Source organism: Chanodichthys erythropterus, chromosome 13, assembly GCF_024489055.1.
Source record: "Chanodichthys erythropterus isolate Z2021 chromosome 13, ASM2448905v1, whole genome shotgun sequence".
In the NCBI taxonomy this organism is placed as follows: Eukaryota; Metazoa; Chordata; class Actinopteri; order Cypriniformes; family Xenocyprididae; genus Chanodichthys; species Chanodichthys erythropterus.
Genome location: NC_090233.1, coordinates 31,819,592 through 31,837,497, shown reverse-complemented (window position 1 = coordinate 31,837,497; position 17,906 = coordinate 31,819,592). Strand labels below are relative to the sequence as shown.

The window sequence follows — 17,906 nt, the reverse complement described above, 5'->3', positions numbered from 1 at the left end:
TAAAAGTTATACTTTAAAGTACATTCTAAATGATTGTTTTAATCGTCTTTTGACATACTTATGTTAATGTGTTGACTAACATACTAAAGCACACAGTACTTGATTGTGATTTCCCTTGTAGTGTGTTATTCAATGATATATTTTAAAATGTAAAAATTTTATTTAATATATATTAAATGTAAAAAATAGCAACTTAATAATTAATTGCAATATAAGTTATTACAAATATTTAAATACATGACATACAAATGTCATTAGAACAGACATTAAAGTATATTTTGGTTCACCAAAAATGCTTCTCAGTACATTAAGCAATATACTCAAAAATTTCAAAAACACAATAGAAGACGTAATTATGAAATTACATATAAAGTCTTAAGTAGGTCAAAAAGCACTCTAAAGTTAATCAAAATGCATTTAATATAAAATTCAGACTATAATATATTTTAATTTAATTGCAATTAACATGCAATTAAGTGTCTATAAACATCACATTCTGTTTGCACTTAAGTATATTCTTTTAAAAAGTATTTCTGTAATAAATAATAATTTAAAAAGTATGCTAAGGTGTTCTTTTTTTACAAGGGTAGTCATGGTATTAGCTAAAAGATTGAATATAACTTACATAATATAATACATTTATAAATAAGCAAGCAACTTCTTTCAAGCACACTCATGTTAACAACTCAATTTGTAGCTATTTCTGTGAAACAGTCTGTATTTTACAAATTACAAACCTACAGTATAACCTAAAAAAGACGTCACATTACCTAATGCTAGCACTTTAGCTAATATATTACAAGAGACAAGCGTTTCAAAATTAAATTTAAAAAAAAATGTAGCTCCTGCTATGACATGAAGGGAAGAAGGGCATAAACACTTCAGGTGTCAACAGCTGAAAATAAGTCCATGTTGGTCATGTGATCTAACACTGGCTTTAGGAGACCTGTAATAACCTTCTAGCAGATGGGTCCCTGGCTCAGTAGATGCAAACCAGGGTCGACCACATCAGACGGAAAGAGAAGAAATCCCTGTGTAGAAATATCCATTCGGATAACAAATATGTCTCTGTATTTGTAAGCAACTGGAGCGTGAATAAATCCAAGCCTGAAAAGAAGCTAAACAGCTCCTTGCGTCTCTATTTGAGATCTTGGCTGGTCATGCTGCATTGAATTAAGGTTTTAAATAAATTATTGTAAAAGAATGCTAATGAGAGGCTTCACAATGAAAAGACATTACTCTCTCATAAATCAGGAGAGGTAATGCTGCATATAGTGCACAACGGCTCATCGGGTTTGTCTCTTTGTGAGCCAGATGAGCTCCAGCCACTTCACTATCCAGCATACTAATAACTCACACCTGGACACTTTCTGGCAGCAGACATTGAGCTCTGCAAACCTTACTCTAATAGAGCTGTTTGCTAGCTTATTTTCTCAAAGGGACAAAGTGCTGTTTGCAGAAAACAGAGCACGTAAAGCCTGTAAAACAAAGACAGCACTTCTTTATGAACCGCCTCTCACAGCAGTGGGAATATTCATTCAGTCTTAAAAAGGTTGCTAAAGACCAATTTGAGACAGTAATTTGTTTGCTGTCTTAAGGTCCTAAAACTTTTCTTATTTTCACAACCCTTTCCACTTTTTCACATCCACTGGAAATATGTGGACAGGCATATTTACAACGATTTGTTGGCTAAGCAATCGAAACTCACATTGCATTATGACAAGCTGACCCCTAGCCTCAATGGCAACAAATTAAATATGACATCTACTCTTATTAAGGTCTATGGGAGTTATGTATGATATGCGTTTAGGTAATTATACAGCAGTGGCCAAAAGTGATGTCCGGTCTTGACAAATTGACATCTTCAGCCTTCATTTAATTATTATTAATGATTTATTTAATTAATTTGTAATTATATTACATAGGAGTCAATTGATGAAACATGCCAAATTGTGTGGACATAATTTTTGGACAGGCTGTCATACAAAGAAATTATGAACACATGCGAAAAGGAGAGAACCAACAAATATTAATAACGAATTAATTATGTTGTAGTCAATGATTTTTCCTGAGCTTTTTTTTTTTTTTTTTTTTTTTGTATAGTGAAATAAAACCTGTAGCTGTAGTTTGCCTTTTTTGCCAAATCATTTGGTCAGACAAACACCTTATCTACATTTAGGCTTTTGATTTTCCTTCATATTAAAAAAAAATAATAATTTGGCCTGTACTGTAAGTCAGTTATGCAAGCCAGTGTTGTTATTGTTAACAAAAACTAAAACTATTAAAAATCTTTTCCATTAATTGAAATAAAACTGAAATAAAATAAAACATATATATTAGATTAAAAAAAATATTTTAATAAACTTAAATGAATATTAAAAATGTTGCCTTGGCAACTAACTTTTTTTTCAGTCTACAAAAATCACAGCAAACCTGCTTTATAAAAAAAAAAAAAAAAAAAAAAATCAAAACATGCATTTTAAATTTGAATTAAAATTTTCATCAGAACAATTTTATCTACTAGAAAGATTGCTAAATTTAATCCAAAACAGTCAGCAATGGTGTCAGCAGGCAGTGACCATATTGTGTGACTCTGGCATGCTGGGAGATTGAAACAGTAAATATGTTCCAGCCAAACTTGATGTTAAAACAGTGCGAGAAGCTGCCTTGTGTAGTTTCAACACATATTAAGTGAAATTTAGTTAACTAATAAAATGTTCAATTCATTCAAATATGAATTGCTGATTTGCTAAAGTGGTTCTTTGAGGCAACTTGATAAATGAGACCATATTGGCCCCCCAATTTCAAAAAAACAACACTGGTTAGCCATAGGCAAAGCAGTAAAAAGGAAGTTATAGTCACCACTAGCAGACGACCCCTATACGCTTTTTAAAATGCTAAAGTATGGGGTCCCCTCTAATAATATCAAATTTAAAAACCTTAAAGGGATAGTTTAAACTGTGAACAGTATAACATTACTCTTGCAGTTAAAGGGAGGACCCAAAAATGAAAAATCTGTAATCATTTACTCACCCTCCAAACCTGTATGAGTTTCTTTCATCTGTTAAACACAAAAGAAGATATTTTGAAGAATGTCTGTAACCAAAGAGTTGATGGTAGCCATGGATTACCATCAACTGTTTTTTTCCCCATACTTGAGGGTGAGCAAATGATGACAGAATTTTCATTTTTGGGTCCTCCCTTTAACTGCAAGAGTAATGTTATACTGTTCACAGTTTAAATGAAAGTGCTAGCTGGTGACAGCTGACTGAAAATGCAGCTTTTCAGACATCAAAGAGGGAACATCAGTGAAAGTAGGAAGAGGCTGGCGAACGGTTCGAGCCAACACATCACTTAGCTCTCAGCACTTCTAGACAGTACATTCCCACAGCACTCACATTCCTGTTTGAAGGTGAAGTATTCTGTGAGGTGCCGACACTCGTGGTTGCCTCTGAGGAGAAAGAGGGTGTTGGGGTGGTTGATCTTCAGTGTCCACAGGAACAGCACACACTAAAGAGAGTGAGAGAGAGAGAGAGAGAGGGAGACACTTATAATCCAGAAGATACTTGACTATTAATGTCAGCCAGAATAGCTATGTGAGGAAAATGGCAGAGGTGAAGACCTCTATGTATTTTACATTAATAAACTGAGGAAAACATCCCATTTTAATGCTTTTATTGATTCAAATAAGGGTGCAAAATTATTTTTTTTTATCATTATCATTGCATTTAAAGGGTTAGTTCACCCAAAAAGAAAATTTCTGTCATTAAGTACTCACCCTCATGTCGTCCCAAATTCATAAGACCTTCGTTTATCTTCAGAACACAAATTAAGATATTTTTGATGAAATCTGAGGATTTCTGAACCACACATAAGCAGCAACATCATTGCACTTTTTGAGGTCCAGAAAGTAACGACATCGTTAAAATAGTCCATGTGACTACAGTGGTTCAACCTTAATGTTATGAAGTGATGAGAATACTTTGTGCGCAAAACAAAACAAAAATGATAAGTCAGCCAATACTGAGCCGGTGTTCGGATGTTAACACAGAAGCTCTACACAGCATTAACAGTGTAGGAGACCGACAGGGAAAAGAAGAAATTGTTGAATAACCTAATTTTTTATGTTTTGTTTTTGCACACAAAAAGTATTCTCATTGCTTCATAACATTAAGGTTGAATCACTGTAGTCACATGGACTATTTTAACAATGTCTTAAAAACCTTTCTGGACCTCAAAAGTGCAATGACGTTGCTGCCTATGTGTGGTTTAGAAACCCTTGGATTTCATCAAAAATATTTCAATTCCATGTTCCAAAGATGAACGAAAGTCTTAAGGGTTTGGGACAACATGAGGGAGTAAATTTAATTTTTGGGTGAACTAACCCTTTAAAGGCAATCTGACATTGTTTTCAATGCCCAATGGCAAGATTATGGCACAATCAGTGTCCTTTCACTGTTTGGTGCTCAACAGATGGCCAACTGGGTGCATGAGGGACTACAAAAGGTGGGAGTGAGTGGTCATATGGTAATTATTCCCAATGATACAATATTCTAAACAACAGATTTGTTTGGTTCATTTACACATCTAAAATTCACACTGAAGTATAGACCATGTTTGGCAGCAGACAACACAAAACCTTGGCAATGCAATGTGCTGATATTCTGTACATTACAGAGTACATATACACACTTGTTTTAGCTTCATTAAAATCCATTTATCCTAATCTACAACCCCCCCACACACCCCCTTTCATTTGCATGCAAAATCCCAGACACCACTCAATGTGGGGAGAACAGGACACCAAGGTAACCAAGGACGACAGGTGTGCATTTAAATGACATGTGAAATAATAGACACGGAGGAGGGTGTGAGGGGGGTGGCATGCGGCAGCACCGAGAGCCGGGACTGGAGCCTACGCAAGAGGAATAATGAGCTGAAAATTGCAGGTAATAGTGGCCATGAGATGAGGACCTGAACGAAGGCTATTATTGCTGAATGGCACACGACACAGAGAGAACGACACAGAGAGGAGCCTGCTTTTTTCCTAAAGTTTACATGGTGCTTCAGGTTATCGCCTGGTTTAATAACAGGGATGGATCAGAATGTTAGCTAATCGTCGATCAACCAATTACTGAGGTTGATTAGTTTACTTAATTATTATTATTATTATTATTATTATTATTATTATTATTATTATTATTATTATTATTATTATTATTATTATTATTATTTAGCTTTAATGTTTTGTGTTGTGGAGTTTTAAAAAGGAGGAATTCACAAAGTTTTTACTGCATTTCTAATCAAATAAATGCAACCTTGGAGAGCATTAGGAATTCTTTAATAAATTGCTTAAATTCAACACCTTTAACAAAACATTTAGCCAGACTCCAAGACTGTCAGAGTTCAAACGGTCTGCTGTGAGAGACATGAGGACTATAATAAGTTTTTACTGTATTAAAAAGATTAATAAATGTTAAATATCATAAATATTAGATTAATAAATATTAATTTCAATGTGCACAAACAATAATAATAATAATGATGTTAATATACTGATATATCAATATGAATATTGATATTAACACTGATACATTAACATATTAGAATTAACATTAATAATGTGAATATTGAGAATTATACAAATAACTATTATACTCAAACTGAAGCTTACATATTTTGGCCACATAATGAGGAGAAAAGAATGCTTGGAATGATGGAATGATAATGGAAGGATGAAAAAAAGATGGTTGGATGTTGTCAAGAACAACATAAACAGGAGTTTCCTAAAGAATGGCATCAATGACTGAGACAACTAGAGAAAGCATATCTAGTGGTTTAGAAAACTCACTGACATGTCAAATATGAAAATATGGAGATTTTCACATCCCTTTTTAATAAGTGGGTTTTTTCCTCTCAGAGACAAGACAAAAGGGCAGAGAGCTTTGTGCCAGACAAGTGGAGACTGAACAGTGTGATGGTGAGGCTGCTCACACTAAGAACTTCCACTTTTGTGTGAACGTAGTGTGGGTGTGTGTAGTGGCTGGTCATGGTGGTGGGAGGCTGGGGATGCATTAATAATAGACGGATCTCGGATCAAAGGGAAATAGCCCACCATAATGGAAGAGAAAGATGATGACAGGCTAAATGAACAGAATTGCTCATACTTGCCCATTTTAGCACAGATATATAACCAAAGAGAACACATCCTGAGCATCCAGATAAATGTAAAGGCTTTATATCATTAACACAACAAATAAACACACATCAGAAATTATGAGAAAATGAGAGGCAAAGAATATGTATATACACTAGCGTTCAAAAGTTTTAGATCAGTAAAACATTTTTGAAAGAAATCCTATTATTTAAAAAGGAAGCATTAAATTGATTGAAGTGACAGTAAATACATTTATAAAGTTGCAAAAGATTTTCATTTCAAATAAATGCTATTTGCATTACAGGAATTTCATTTTGAAATATATTCAAACAAAACAATAGTTATTATACATTGTAATAATATTTCACAATATGTTTTACTGTATTTTTCAAATAAAAGCAGCTTTGGTGAGCATAAGAGACTTCAAAACATTTTTCTGGCCCAGAACAGAAGAGTAACACATACACCTATTTACACATATAATAAATATTATAATAAATTATTTTATTATTTTTTGTTGAGAAGAGCTCAATTTTAATAAAATGAGCCAAGACTTGAATACTTAAAAGTCCTGACTCATTTGAATAAAGTTAAACTCTGCTATTCACTAGCGGTAGCTATCGCTCATGTCACCAGAAATCACCAACTCTCACTGAAAATGAACAACTGCCTGCACGTCACTGTGTGAGTGACCCTTAGGAATGTTCAGCTAATGAACTCCTCACAGGATCAAAGTGTGAGTCGTCAGTGACATCAGTCATTCAGCAGAGAATCAGGACAAGCAGAGCGGTCCAAGCTTTAACGCTCCGTGACTCATCTCTTATGAAAGGGTAGAGTGTCTGACAGGTTATCAAATAGCTCCGCTCAGACAGCGACACATCCAAATGAGACAGACTGAGAAAGAGAGGCCATTTAACCACACAGCTTAACAAGGTCTCTGATACGTTTGTTCTCTATTCTAAAGTATCCACAGCTCCTGCACTCACCAAAACCAATCAATGACATGAAAAGTAGAGGCTTGAGTCAACTGGAAGATTCAAAGTGGACCGTTTTACATTACGCAATGGTCTTTGGTTAGCTAACTAGTATATTATATTGTTTATAAATAATAATTATTATATTAGTAGTAGTAGTAGTAGCAGCATTTTAAAAATACAAATAAGCACATTTAAAGATAAACCCCCAAGCTGACTTGCTCATTCACTTAAACTCAGCTCTTTTTTACTTGATCTCATCAGTGTTTTATAGGCATGCTCAGTTGTAAGTCAACATTAAAGCCTAGGAAATCTTAATACATTGACATATCAAAGCAGCCAGTGTAACAGGTATACAAAGTATACTACTAAATATTGTTATAATTCACACAAAATTGTTCTCTTATATGTTTTAATATACCTGATCTAAAGGTGCGCTTCTCCTTTAAGTGATGCGAGGTCACAGTATGACCTAATTTGTCTCCTCCTCTTCCCTTTTGAAATGTGATTCAATGGAAGAGGTAGGTTTCTTTTGTCATCCTGTTAATTTAATTTAATCCTTATGTTAATTATATCTTTTATATCTTTATTTCCACCCAAACTTATGTGTAAAGTACTATTTTATCTATCCTTGGGATTATTTTCATCATTTTACATTCTTTGAGGTATGTTTTCTGTATATTTTCTTATGTTCATGTTTGCCCTTTTGAACTGTGATTCAATGGAAGAGAGTGTTATAAGGGCCACTCAATCTGAGGCTGCTTATATCTCTGTTATACAGTAAAACGATCCAGTGAATCTGCTGCCTGCCGTCCCGTGTCTGTTTCTGCATCCACACAACGTAACACAACGCAGACCAAGTTTTAATACCCGGTGTCGCTGGCCGCACATCACGCTGGGCATAAGCGAGCCGCACGGGTTACACCAAGGATGACAGATTATTCAAAGTCAGGAAACTACTAAAAACAATTGTTGTCTGACAAATCTTCTATTGGAGATATTATGGCATAATTTGCTTTGTTTCTCTTTTGTGCTTATGTGTGGTAGTTAAAGGTGCCCAAGAACCAGTTTTTACAAAATGTAATATAAGTCTAAGGTGTCCCCTGAATGTGTCTGTGAAGTTTCAGCTCAAAATACCCCATAGATTTTTTTTTTTAATTTTTTGTAACTGCCTATTTTGAAGCATCATTAACTATGCACCGATTCAGTGTGCGGCCCCTTTAAATCACGCGTTCCCTGTCCCCCGAGCTCTCGACTATAAAACAGTGCATTTACAAAGTTCACACAGCTAATATAACCCTCAAATGGATCTTTACAAGATGTTCGTCATACATACTGCATGCATGCGTCGGATCAAGTGAGTATAGTATTTATTTGGATGTTTACATTTGATTCTGAATGAGTTTGAGGCTGTGCTTCGTGGCTAAAGCTAACATTACACACTGTTGAAGAGATTTATAAAGAATGAAGTTGTGTTTATGAATTATACAGACTGCAAGTGTTTAAAAATGAAAATAGCGACAGCTCTCGTCTCCGTGAATACAGTAAGAAACGATGGTAACTTTAACCACATTTAACAGTACATTAGCAACATGTTAACGAAACATTTATAAAGTCAATTTACAAATATCACTAAAAATATCATGATATTATGGATCATGTCAGTTATTATTGCTCCAGCTGCCATTTTTCGCTATTGTCCTTGCTTGCTTACCTAGTCTGTTGATTCAGCTGTGCACATCCAGATGTCCTGCCCTTGTGTAATGCCTTGAACATGGGCTGGCATATGCAAATATTGGGGGCGTGCATATTAATGATCCCGACTGTTAAATAACAGTCGGTGTTATGTTGAGATTCACCTGTTTTTCGGAGGTCTTTTAAACAAATGAGATTTCCATAAGAAGGAGGAAGCAATGGAGTTTGAAACTCAATGTATGTCATTTCCATGTACTGAACTCTTGTTATTCAACTATGCCAAGGTAAATTCAATTTTTGATTCTAGGGCACCTTTAATGCAATGTTGGTAATGTGGCAGTGTAGTCAATGATCATGCCTTAACAGATGGTTCAGAGAAGATGTCAGATTCTCAGCAAAGTAAAAATGGACCCGGCTATGCACGCAAATACTGTCCCCACTGGTATATGCACAGATACCTAAATACTTAATAATGTATTTAGTAAACGTTGAAATTAACATTAACAAAGATTTAAATATGCTGTAGAAGTGCAGTTCATTATTAGTTCATGTTAACTAATGTAGTTAACTAATGATCCTTATTGTAAAGTGTTACCATTAAATTTATCAAAAAGCACAAGTAAAGACATTTATAATGTTACAAAACATTTTTACTTTAAATAAATGCTGTTTTTCTAAAGTTGTTATTAATCAAAGAATCCTGAAAAATATGTATCATATTCTCGTCACTTTATAATATTAAAGGTAGAACACTGAACTCGCATGAACTGTTTTTAGTACCTTTATGGATCTTGAGAGGTTTGGTGGCTTTGCTCTCAATTTTCCCAGAACCAACCTGTTGTTACAAAGTTAGCTATAGTAACAGGAACTTTGAGAGTAATTATTTGTCTGGAGCTTGTGTGCTGCTGGCAACTAACAACAAACTCTTGCTTGTTACATATGCTCTTGTTTTTATTCTTGCTTGTCGTTCATTCATCATCCTCGCTTTTTTTTCCATGAAGCATTATTTTGCTTTTCTTCAGCTATGATAAAAGAGACATCCACTCTTGCATTGCATGTTTGTGCATTTTGGGGGTGGATGCGATGAAGGGAGGGGTATGTTTGCTTGGGTTGATATCAAATATAAACAGTGATTCTGAGAAATGGCTTACTGCACCTTTAAGTGAAGCCGAGACTACTACACTTCTATTGGTAGCTAAAAAAGAATAATCAAATTAGTCTAAATATTGAAAAAAACAAACACACTAAAGGTGGTGGACGTGTAGAACTCTGCGAGTAACAGGCGTTCCAGTGAATCCGATTTCTGCAGGTGCAGATTCTGTTTCAAATTTTTGTTTTAGATTATTTCAGCCCAAAATCATGCACTCACCTCGATACTGAAGTATCCTCTATCTACATAATCGCCCAGGAACAGATATCGCGTGTTGTCAGGGGAACCACCAACTTCGAAGAGCTTCATGAGGTCGAAGAACTGTCCATGAACATCACCACATACTACAGGCGAAAGGGAAGCAAAACAAATGCTTAACATGGTACATGTTCAGTGAGTGATACATAATACTTGCCCCATTTTGAGACGGCAACGGTTAGCAAAATGAAACCTTTTTCTGTATCACATCACATCAAAACAAATGCCTAAGGGAAGTGTTGGACTTGACACAGACAAAACACTTCACTTAAATCCATCCTACCTGAATCATCTAGCCAGCAACGGCCACATGTACAAGACTGCTCGGTCACTTAGCAACAACGACACTATATCTGAAAATACAGAGGCTGCATCCATTTATATAACTGAATGTATCTACAGCCAGAGGGGTTTGTGACATCTATTAATTCGTGCTCAAAGGCGGCAATATCTATAGAGGAAAGATGAGCTCTAATTCATCTGCATTATAAAATACCGTGGCATGATGTGCACAATGTTTCCAAGAATTAAACCTTGAAGCACAACATCTTCATCAAATAACAGGCTCTGTATGTCACTGATAAGGTTCATCTGAATTTAAGATTACCCAGATGTGATACAGATTGTGATTATACTGTATAATTTGTACATTTCCATTATACAATTTCCTGTCACTCTTTTTCATCTATCTGTTAAATAAAAGAAGCAAAACCCATAACTAATTCCCTATTATGCATTTTTTCATAGATCAGAGTCTCTAGGGATGATCAAAGTGGTTGACTTGTCATCCAACAACTGACTAGCCAATTAGTGAGGTTGACTAGTTTGTATAGCATAGACTCCCCCCTTTTTTTGACACATTATTGGCTTTGATTAGCAGACTTGTAAAATCACTGTGCACAGTTTAAATTCATCCTCTTTAACCCAATTATGTTACAGTCATTCACATTTATTTTAAGGATGCATCAATACTAAAATTATGGGAAACAATGATAATTATTTTTATGTTATGGCCACTGATAAATTACAAATAATGTTTGTTCCTAAATAACTGAAAAATAAAACTAAGGTCAAAAAATGTAAAGGGTTAGTTCACCCAAAAATGAAAATTATGTCATTAATGACTCATGTCGTTCCAAACCCGTCAGACCTCTGTTCATCTTCGGAACACAGTTTAAGATATTTTAGATTTAGTCCGAGAGCTTTCTGTCCATCCATTGAAAATGTATGTAGCAGACTGTCCATGTCCATAAAGGTAATAAAAACATCATCAAAGTAGTCCATGTGACATTAGTGGGTTAGTTAGATGTTTTTGAACCATCTAAAATACATTTTGGTCCAAAAACTACAGCTTTATTCAGCATTGTATTCTCTTCCAGGTCTGTTGTTCATCCGGGTTCACGACTCGGGTTCAGTGAACCGCAGCACACTGCTGACGTAAGACGCTGCTGACGTGTTATCTGGTGCGCCAGAGTTTCGTTTACAGTCTGAGGGAGACGCACGCTGTATTCAAGCAATTTTTTTAAATGGTGCGTAAGTGTGGATGTCGCAGATGTCCTAATCGCCAAAAACAACGACGTAAAAGTGCATTACCAATGCCGACAGATGAAAGGATTCAATGGAATCAATTCAATGGAAAGGATTCCGGAAGAGAATACAATGCTGAATAAAGCATTTTTTATTATTTTTGGACCAAAATGTATTTTAGATGCTTCAAAAACTTCTATCTAACCCACTGATGTCACATGGACTACTTTGATGATGTTTTTATTACCTTTCTGGACATGGACAGTATACCGTACATACATTTTCAATGGATGGACAGAAAGCTCTCGTACTAAATCTAAAATATCTTAAACTGCGTTCCGAAGATGAACGGAGGTCTGACAGGTTTGGAACGACATGAGTCATTAATGACATAATTTTCATTTTTGGGTGAACTAACCCTTTAAATGCTATACATTAGGCATTAGAACAGTATAATGTACAGTATGAAAATTGATATTCATTTTGAGATTACTTTTAACTGTTATTAAATTATTAGTGTTTTTAAAGATTAATTAACTTTAAGCGAGCGTTAGATGACAACAAAGGTAACTTGTATGCAAAAATAGCGGAAACGAACATGTATAATTGAAAATCAAATACTGGCTGTACCGACAAATTTCTGTTAAAAAAAAAAAGTAGTATCAGCCTAAAACAAATATATATATATATATATCATGCATCCCTACTTTATTTAATTGTAAAGTGAAATATAGATCCTAGATGTCCAATCAGGGTCAGGTGCACTCAAAACCAGACTGAATTTACAGATCTTTCTTAAGGTTGATTAGTCGACTTTTCATTCAGGTAACCCTCCATTTAGTTGATTAGTTTTTGTACATCCCTCCTAGTGTTCACTGAAGCAAAACGGACCACATTCCACTGCAGAATCTGTGACTGCTTCCTGTGTTGCGCTCCACTGATCTGCAGACAGTATCTGTCAGTAAGAACCAAAGAACCGCCGACACTGATCTACATATGAGTCAGTTTGCCACAGCTGATTCTCCACAGTGACAGTTTGTAACACTCAGTCAGGTAATCTCTGCAACTAACTCAAAAGCAATGCCGATATGATGTGCCTGATGAATGCTGTTTTCACAGACCTACTTGAAAAGTTACTTATCAACCAGACCAATAGTTTTATGATGTATTATTTTATTGTTGGCAAAAGGTACACACACTAATGCCAGTGAAGTGCAATAATGAATATTTGAAACATTGCATGAAGTTTCCATGAGGAAAAAAAACACCTTTTTTAGAACATTTTTCTTAGGAACAAGGTTCAGCACAGAAAAAAAGAAAGAAGCCAGAACAAAGTTCATTCCAATCAAGACAGATGGTTATCTCCCTCGAGCCCTACTAAAGATGTGCTCTTGCTTTCTTACCAGTAATTGGTGCCTCCACTTCTAGCATGCACTTCTCCTGCCTTAGGATGTTGGCACCGTCGTTTATGATGCGCAGCGCAACTTCCTCCTCCACACGTCCCTCTTTGACCAAATGGTTCTTCAGTACCTCGGCATTGGGCTTGCCATCCACAAATAGGTCCTTCATTGTCAGCCGCTGGTGAGGGGGCAGTGGCACTGCTGTAGGCACAAGAGCAAAATATCAGTTGACAGTGTGGACATTTTTTCAACATTAACAAGGTAGCTGCAAGTATGGAAACAAGTTTCAGTTATATTGTAAAAGAGGAGGTACCAAGTGGTTCATGCCCACTAGGAGTGTTAAAATGGCAGTTAAAAACAAAATTAAAAGGTAAGGTAGGCATTTTCAGACAGGCTAGCAATAGCAAGCTAGCTTTGAAATCATGAGATCCCACCCTCCCTTCAGAGCACTCTTCAAAGCCACGCCTCCTTCGAAAGACATGAACGCGCACAGCAAAGTCTGCAAAGCGTCACGAGATGAGAGACGGTGTTAAATGACCTCATGCCTCAAAAGCACATGACATTTACAATAATAATGAATGTAAACAACTGCTGCAGATTCTTTTCAGCATTGATAGTGTTGACATAGAAACACATAAATCCCAGTCTGAAGATGAACCGAATGACTGGACGAACATTTTTTGGTCCTAAGATTTCCAACGAAAGATATATGTACATGTTTTAAAGGGGACATATCATGAAAATCTGATTTTTTCTGTGTTTAAGTGCTATAATCGGGTCTCCGGTGCATCTACCAAGCCAGAAAACATAATGCTATTCTAAAGCATGGTAACTGATTCATGGTAACAGATTCTCCAGCTTTGTTGTTGTCGAGCAACCGAAGCACAAGCTGTTAAAGCTCCGCCCTCTTTTGGAAAGCAGACAGGGAGCAGCAGCTCATTTGCATTTAAAGGGAAACACAAAAACTGCATGTTTTTGCTTATACCCAAATAGGGGTAAATTTGACAAGCTATAATAAATTATCTGTGGGGTATTTTAAGCTGAAACGTCAGAGACACATTTTGGGAACATCAGAGACTTATATTACATCTTGTAAAAGTGTCATAATAGGTCCCCTTTAATATTTAGACCACTTCTATTATTGATTGCTATCAGGACGTGAAAAGAGTTTCAACCAGTATAAAAAAAAGTGTTTATAAAACAAATTGCCTACCCTACTTTTAAGGAATGAATCATCAATTTAAAAATTGCAGAATTTTCAGCAGCCATTACTCCAGTCTTCCATGTCACATGATCCTTATAATATGCTAATCATTCTGATACACTGATTTGGTGCTCAAAAAAACATAAATCCAAACAACAACCGATGTATACAACCAAGTTTCTGCACAAATTTTTTTCTTTTTCCTGTTACAATCAGATTTACGTCACAACACTGAAGAACACATCAGATGCTACTTTCATTTCATCACAACTTTAAGCACATTTAAAAAAAAAAGTTTAATGAACATTTTAAGTGTATTATTAATTAAAAAAAAACATTTAAATTGTTTTAATTATTCAATTGATATTTTTCCGACATTTTTTTTACTCGACACCCAATACAAATAAACAAATAACACTGTTGAATGTAATCTTACAGTTGAAAGTAAATATTTATTAACATTATGATGCTAAATTAATTTTTTAGCATTTATAATGACTGATGACTGATTTCAGTTTTTTTTTTTTTAGACAAAATATTATTAGCTATTAATCAATTATAGTAATAATAATTAACTTAATGGTTCATCCAGCATTGCACGTTTGTTGACAAAAAAACAAAACAAAAAAAAAAAGTTTACATCGTTGAGTGACTCGGCCCCAAGGATGCATCTTTAAATAAATAAATAATTTAAAAAAAAAGGTTGTAGACAGTGTATTTTCAGATCTGCTCTTTATTAGTTGTGCTGCTCTCTGGAACATCATGACATTTGCTGCTGCCGGGGCTAATAAGAAAAGTTATGGTATCATGAGGATTCTATTGATTCAGCTCTCAGGTTTAACCTTCACAGACGTGAAAGGATCCCGAGATGTCACGCAATAATCCCTCACCTGCACTGAACTGCTGGGTAATCTAACTCCACCAAATCCCTCTGCGAAAGTGCAGAAGTTGCCATAGAGAGGACTGTGGCTCAAGACCTGTTCAATAATGAGATGGGAATTTTAGAGGATTCAAGGTACCTTCGAAGCTCAAGAGATTCTAAACAGATGTTTTAGAAGAAAATATGCATCAATTTATCAAAAGCATCATACAATATCTGTCTTTTCTGTCTTTATACCTTCTGAAGAGTTCATTATGAATGAAGTGATGAGCGTGTCTGAGGTTCTCAAACACCATGAAGAAAACAGGAAGCTTTGCGAACTGCCAGGGCCCCCTGGCACAGTCTTTTCCTCTCAGTCTAGAACAAAAGCCAGGGCTGACGCTGCTGCTTCCACTGCGACTTCATTTGCATGCATCCACCATAGTGTGTTTTTGCTGCTCAGCCTCCGGCTCTGAATGTCTGCTTGATCGATGGCCAGTAAGAGCCCATATGTTTGGGAGGAAGTCGCAGTTGATTGTAATTTTATTGAAAGATGGCTAAAATCGACAGTGTGATTAGTGAGGGACATGTAACTAAAGACATCTGTAAAGCGTTCAGAAGGAACAAGCAGCTGTCTAGCTGCGTCTCAAAGTGCACCGAGTCAGACTTTGACAACGCTCCCGTTAATCTGGTGGTTCTATTAAATGTGCCCCAAATGCAAGAGCAAATGATGTCTGAGCGTTTAACCATTAGGGATCCAAATCAAGCCACTGGATCCCACAACAATTCAGCAGCATATCTGTACAAAGAGTCTAAAATTGCGAGGCAATAGTCTCATTAAAAAGATGTCAAGGTTTCAAACTTTTCCTGTTAACAGATAAAAAAATTGCAGCTGCCAATGCTTTGCCCTGCTGATCTCTTCATATGGCCAAAGTTCAGCCTCTTTGATTTTAATCCCTATTGTGAGGCCTCATCCTCACAAGACAACACCTCTAACAATTACAAACAAGACATTCTGATTAGGGTTTTTTGCCTTTTGTTAAATCAAATTCTGAGCAGCTACTGTTTTTATTTCAGTGACTAACAATAGAACCAATGCAAGTTGCACAACAGATTATGCCTGATTTCTGACACCTGAAACAAAATAGCTACTACTAGAGCAAAGGTTTTCAAACTTTTTGATGCCCACGCAGGACCCTCAATGGTCTTGTGAGGGACCAATTTACTAAAATATAAAGACAGATTTATACATTCATTTACAAAGACTGATTGAGTGTGGCAATGAATGAAGAACTACATTATAAAGAGAACATATTTCTACCCACTTTTAGAGTAATGTATATAATTATAAACATTGTTCAAAAGTTTGAGGTCTGTATGAATTTTTAATGGTTTATTAAAGTGCTCAACAAGGCTGCATTTTTTTGATCAAAAATACAGTAAAATAGTGCAACTGAATTTTTATTACAATATTAAATAACATTTTTGTATTTTATTATACTTTAAATAAATGTAATTTATTCCTGCAATGGCACATTATCCTTTAGAAATCATTCTAATATGCTTATTTTGGTGCTCAAGAAAGATTTATTATTATCTATCAAATGTGCTGCCTAAAATATTTACATAGATACATTTTTCAGTATTATTTGATGAATAGAAGGTTCAAAAGAATAGCAATTACTTGAAATTTCTTTTGTAACATTATAAATGTTTTACTGTCATCATGACCTATTTAATGTTCTTGCTGAATAAAAGTATTAATTTCTTTAAAAAAAAATTAAATAAATAAAAACTTTATTGACCCTAAACTTTTGAATTGTATTTAAAAACTAGGGCTGTCAGTGAAATAAAACAAAAATTGATTAATATCATTATTTCCAAAATCAGATTTAACATGTAATAATAATAATACATGGACAATATTGTGTTTCATTAATAGCTTATATAAACATATTCGATCCCAAAAGTTAGAAAAGCCTTCTATGAAAATATGAAGTGAAAGCTTAGAGCCAAAATATAATGGGATCTCATTTAATTTTAATGTATTGTTGCTTTGCTTTGGATAGAATGGTCTACCAAGGGCATAAATTGTAAATTGAGAACTCAAAACATGTTATTTGAGAAGAAATTATGATTGAAGACTATGGTAAAAGACAATCTAACACTCACGCTTTGGGAATGAAGACATAACCCAAACATTTCAATCAATATGATATCCTCAGGAGTGAGAATGATGGCTCAGACAGCTTAAAAAAAAAAAGAAAAAAAGTCATGAGCGCATGGCTGAACAGGGTTGTTCTTTGCACAACACAGCAGATCAGTTGGCCCCAATAAATAAAAAACGCAGTAAGGAGATAATATGTAAAGAGGGGCGAAAGCAAACGATTCCACATCACCTGAGTAAAGGATTTGAACAATTTGAGCTCATTGTCATAAGGACATAAACGAACATTATCTATTCTCCGATTGCTGAGAAGTATAAATAAACCGTAAGCAGCCCTGGGTCCACAACACAGGCTGGGAATAGGGACGGTAAGCTGGGTACGAGCACTAAGAACAGATTAGGCAAAGCCTTTATTAGCCAGGGATTCCAGGTTCAGAGTCTGTTTATTTAGGGACTCCTCCTACACTCTTTAAAATAAAGGTTCTTTACTGGCATCAATGGTTCTATGAAGAACC

At 35.3% G+C, this 17,906-nt stretch overlaps 1 protein-coding gene across 3 annotated transcripts in view; it reads right to left on the bottom strand.

Moving 5' to 3' along the window:
• Positions 1–17,906, bottom strand: part of ppp3cca (protein phosphatase 3, catalytic subunit, gamma isozyme, a) — a 38,492-nt gene that overhangs the window by 16,320 nt on the left and 4,266 nt on the right. For all 3 annotated transcript variants that reach the window (XM_067408110.1, XM_067408113.1, XM_067408111.1), the window contains exons 2-4: positions 13,165–13,362; positions 10,196–10,320; positions 3,399–3,510 (exon numbers count right to left, since the gene is read on the bottom strand). In XM_067408110.1, coding sequence (XP_067264211.1) covers positions 3,399–3,510; positions 10,196–10,320; positions 13,165–13,362 — 435 coding nt within the window. The remainder of the gene's footprint in view (positions 1–3,398; positions 3,511–10,195; positions 10,321–13,164; positions 13,363–17,906) is intronic.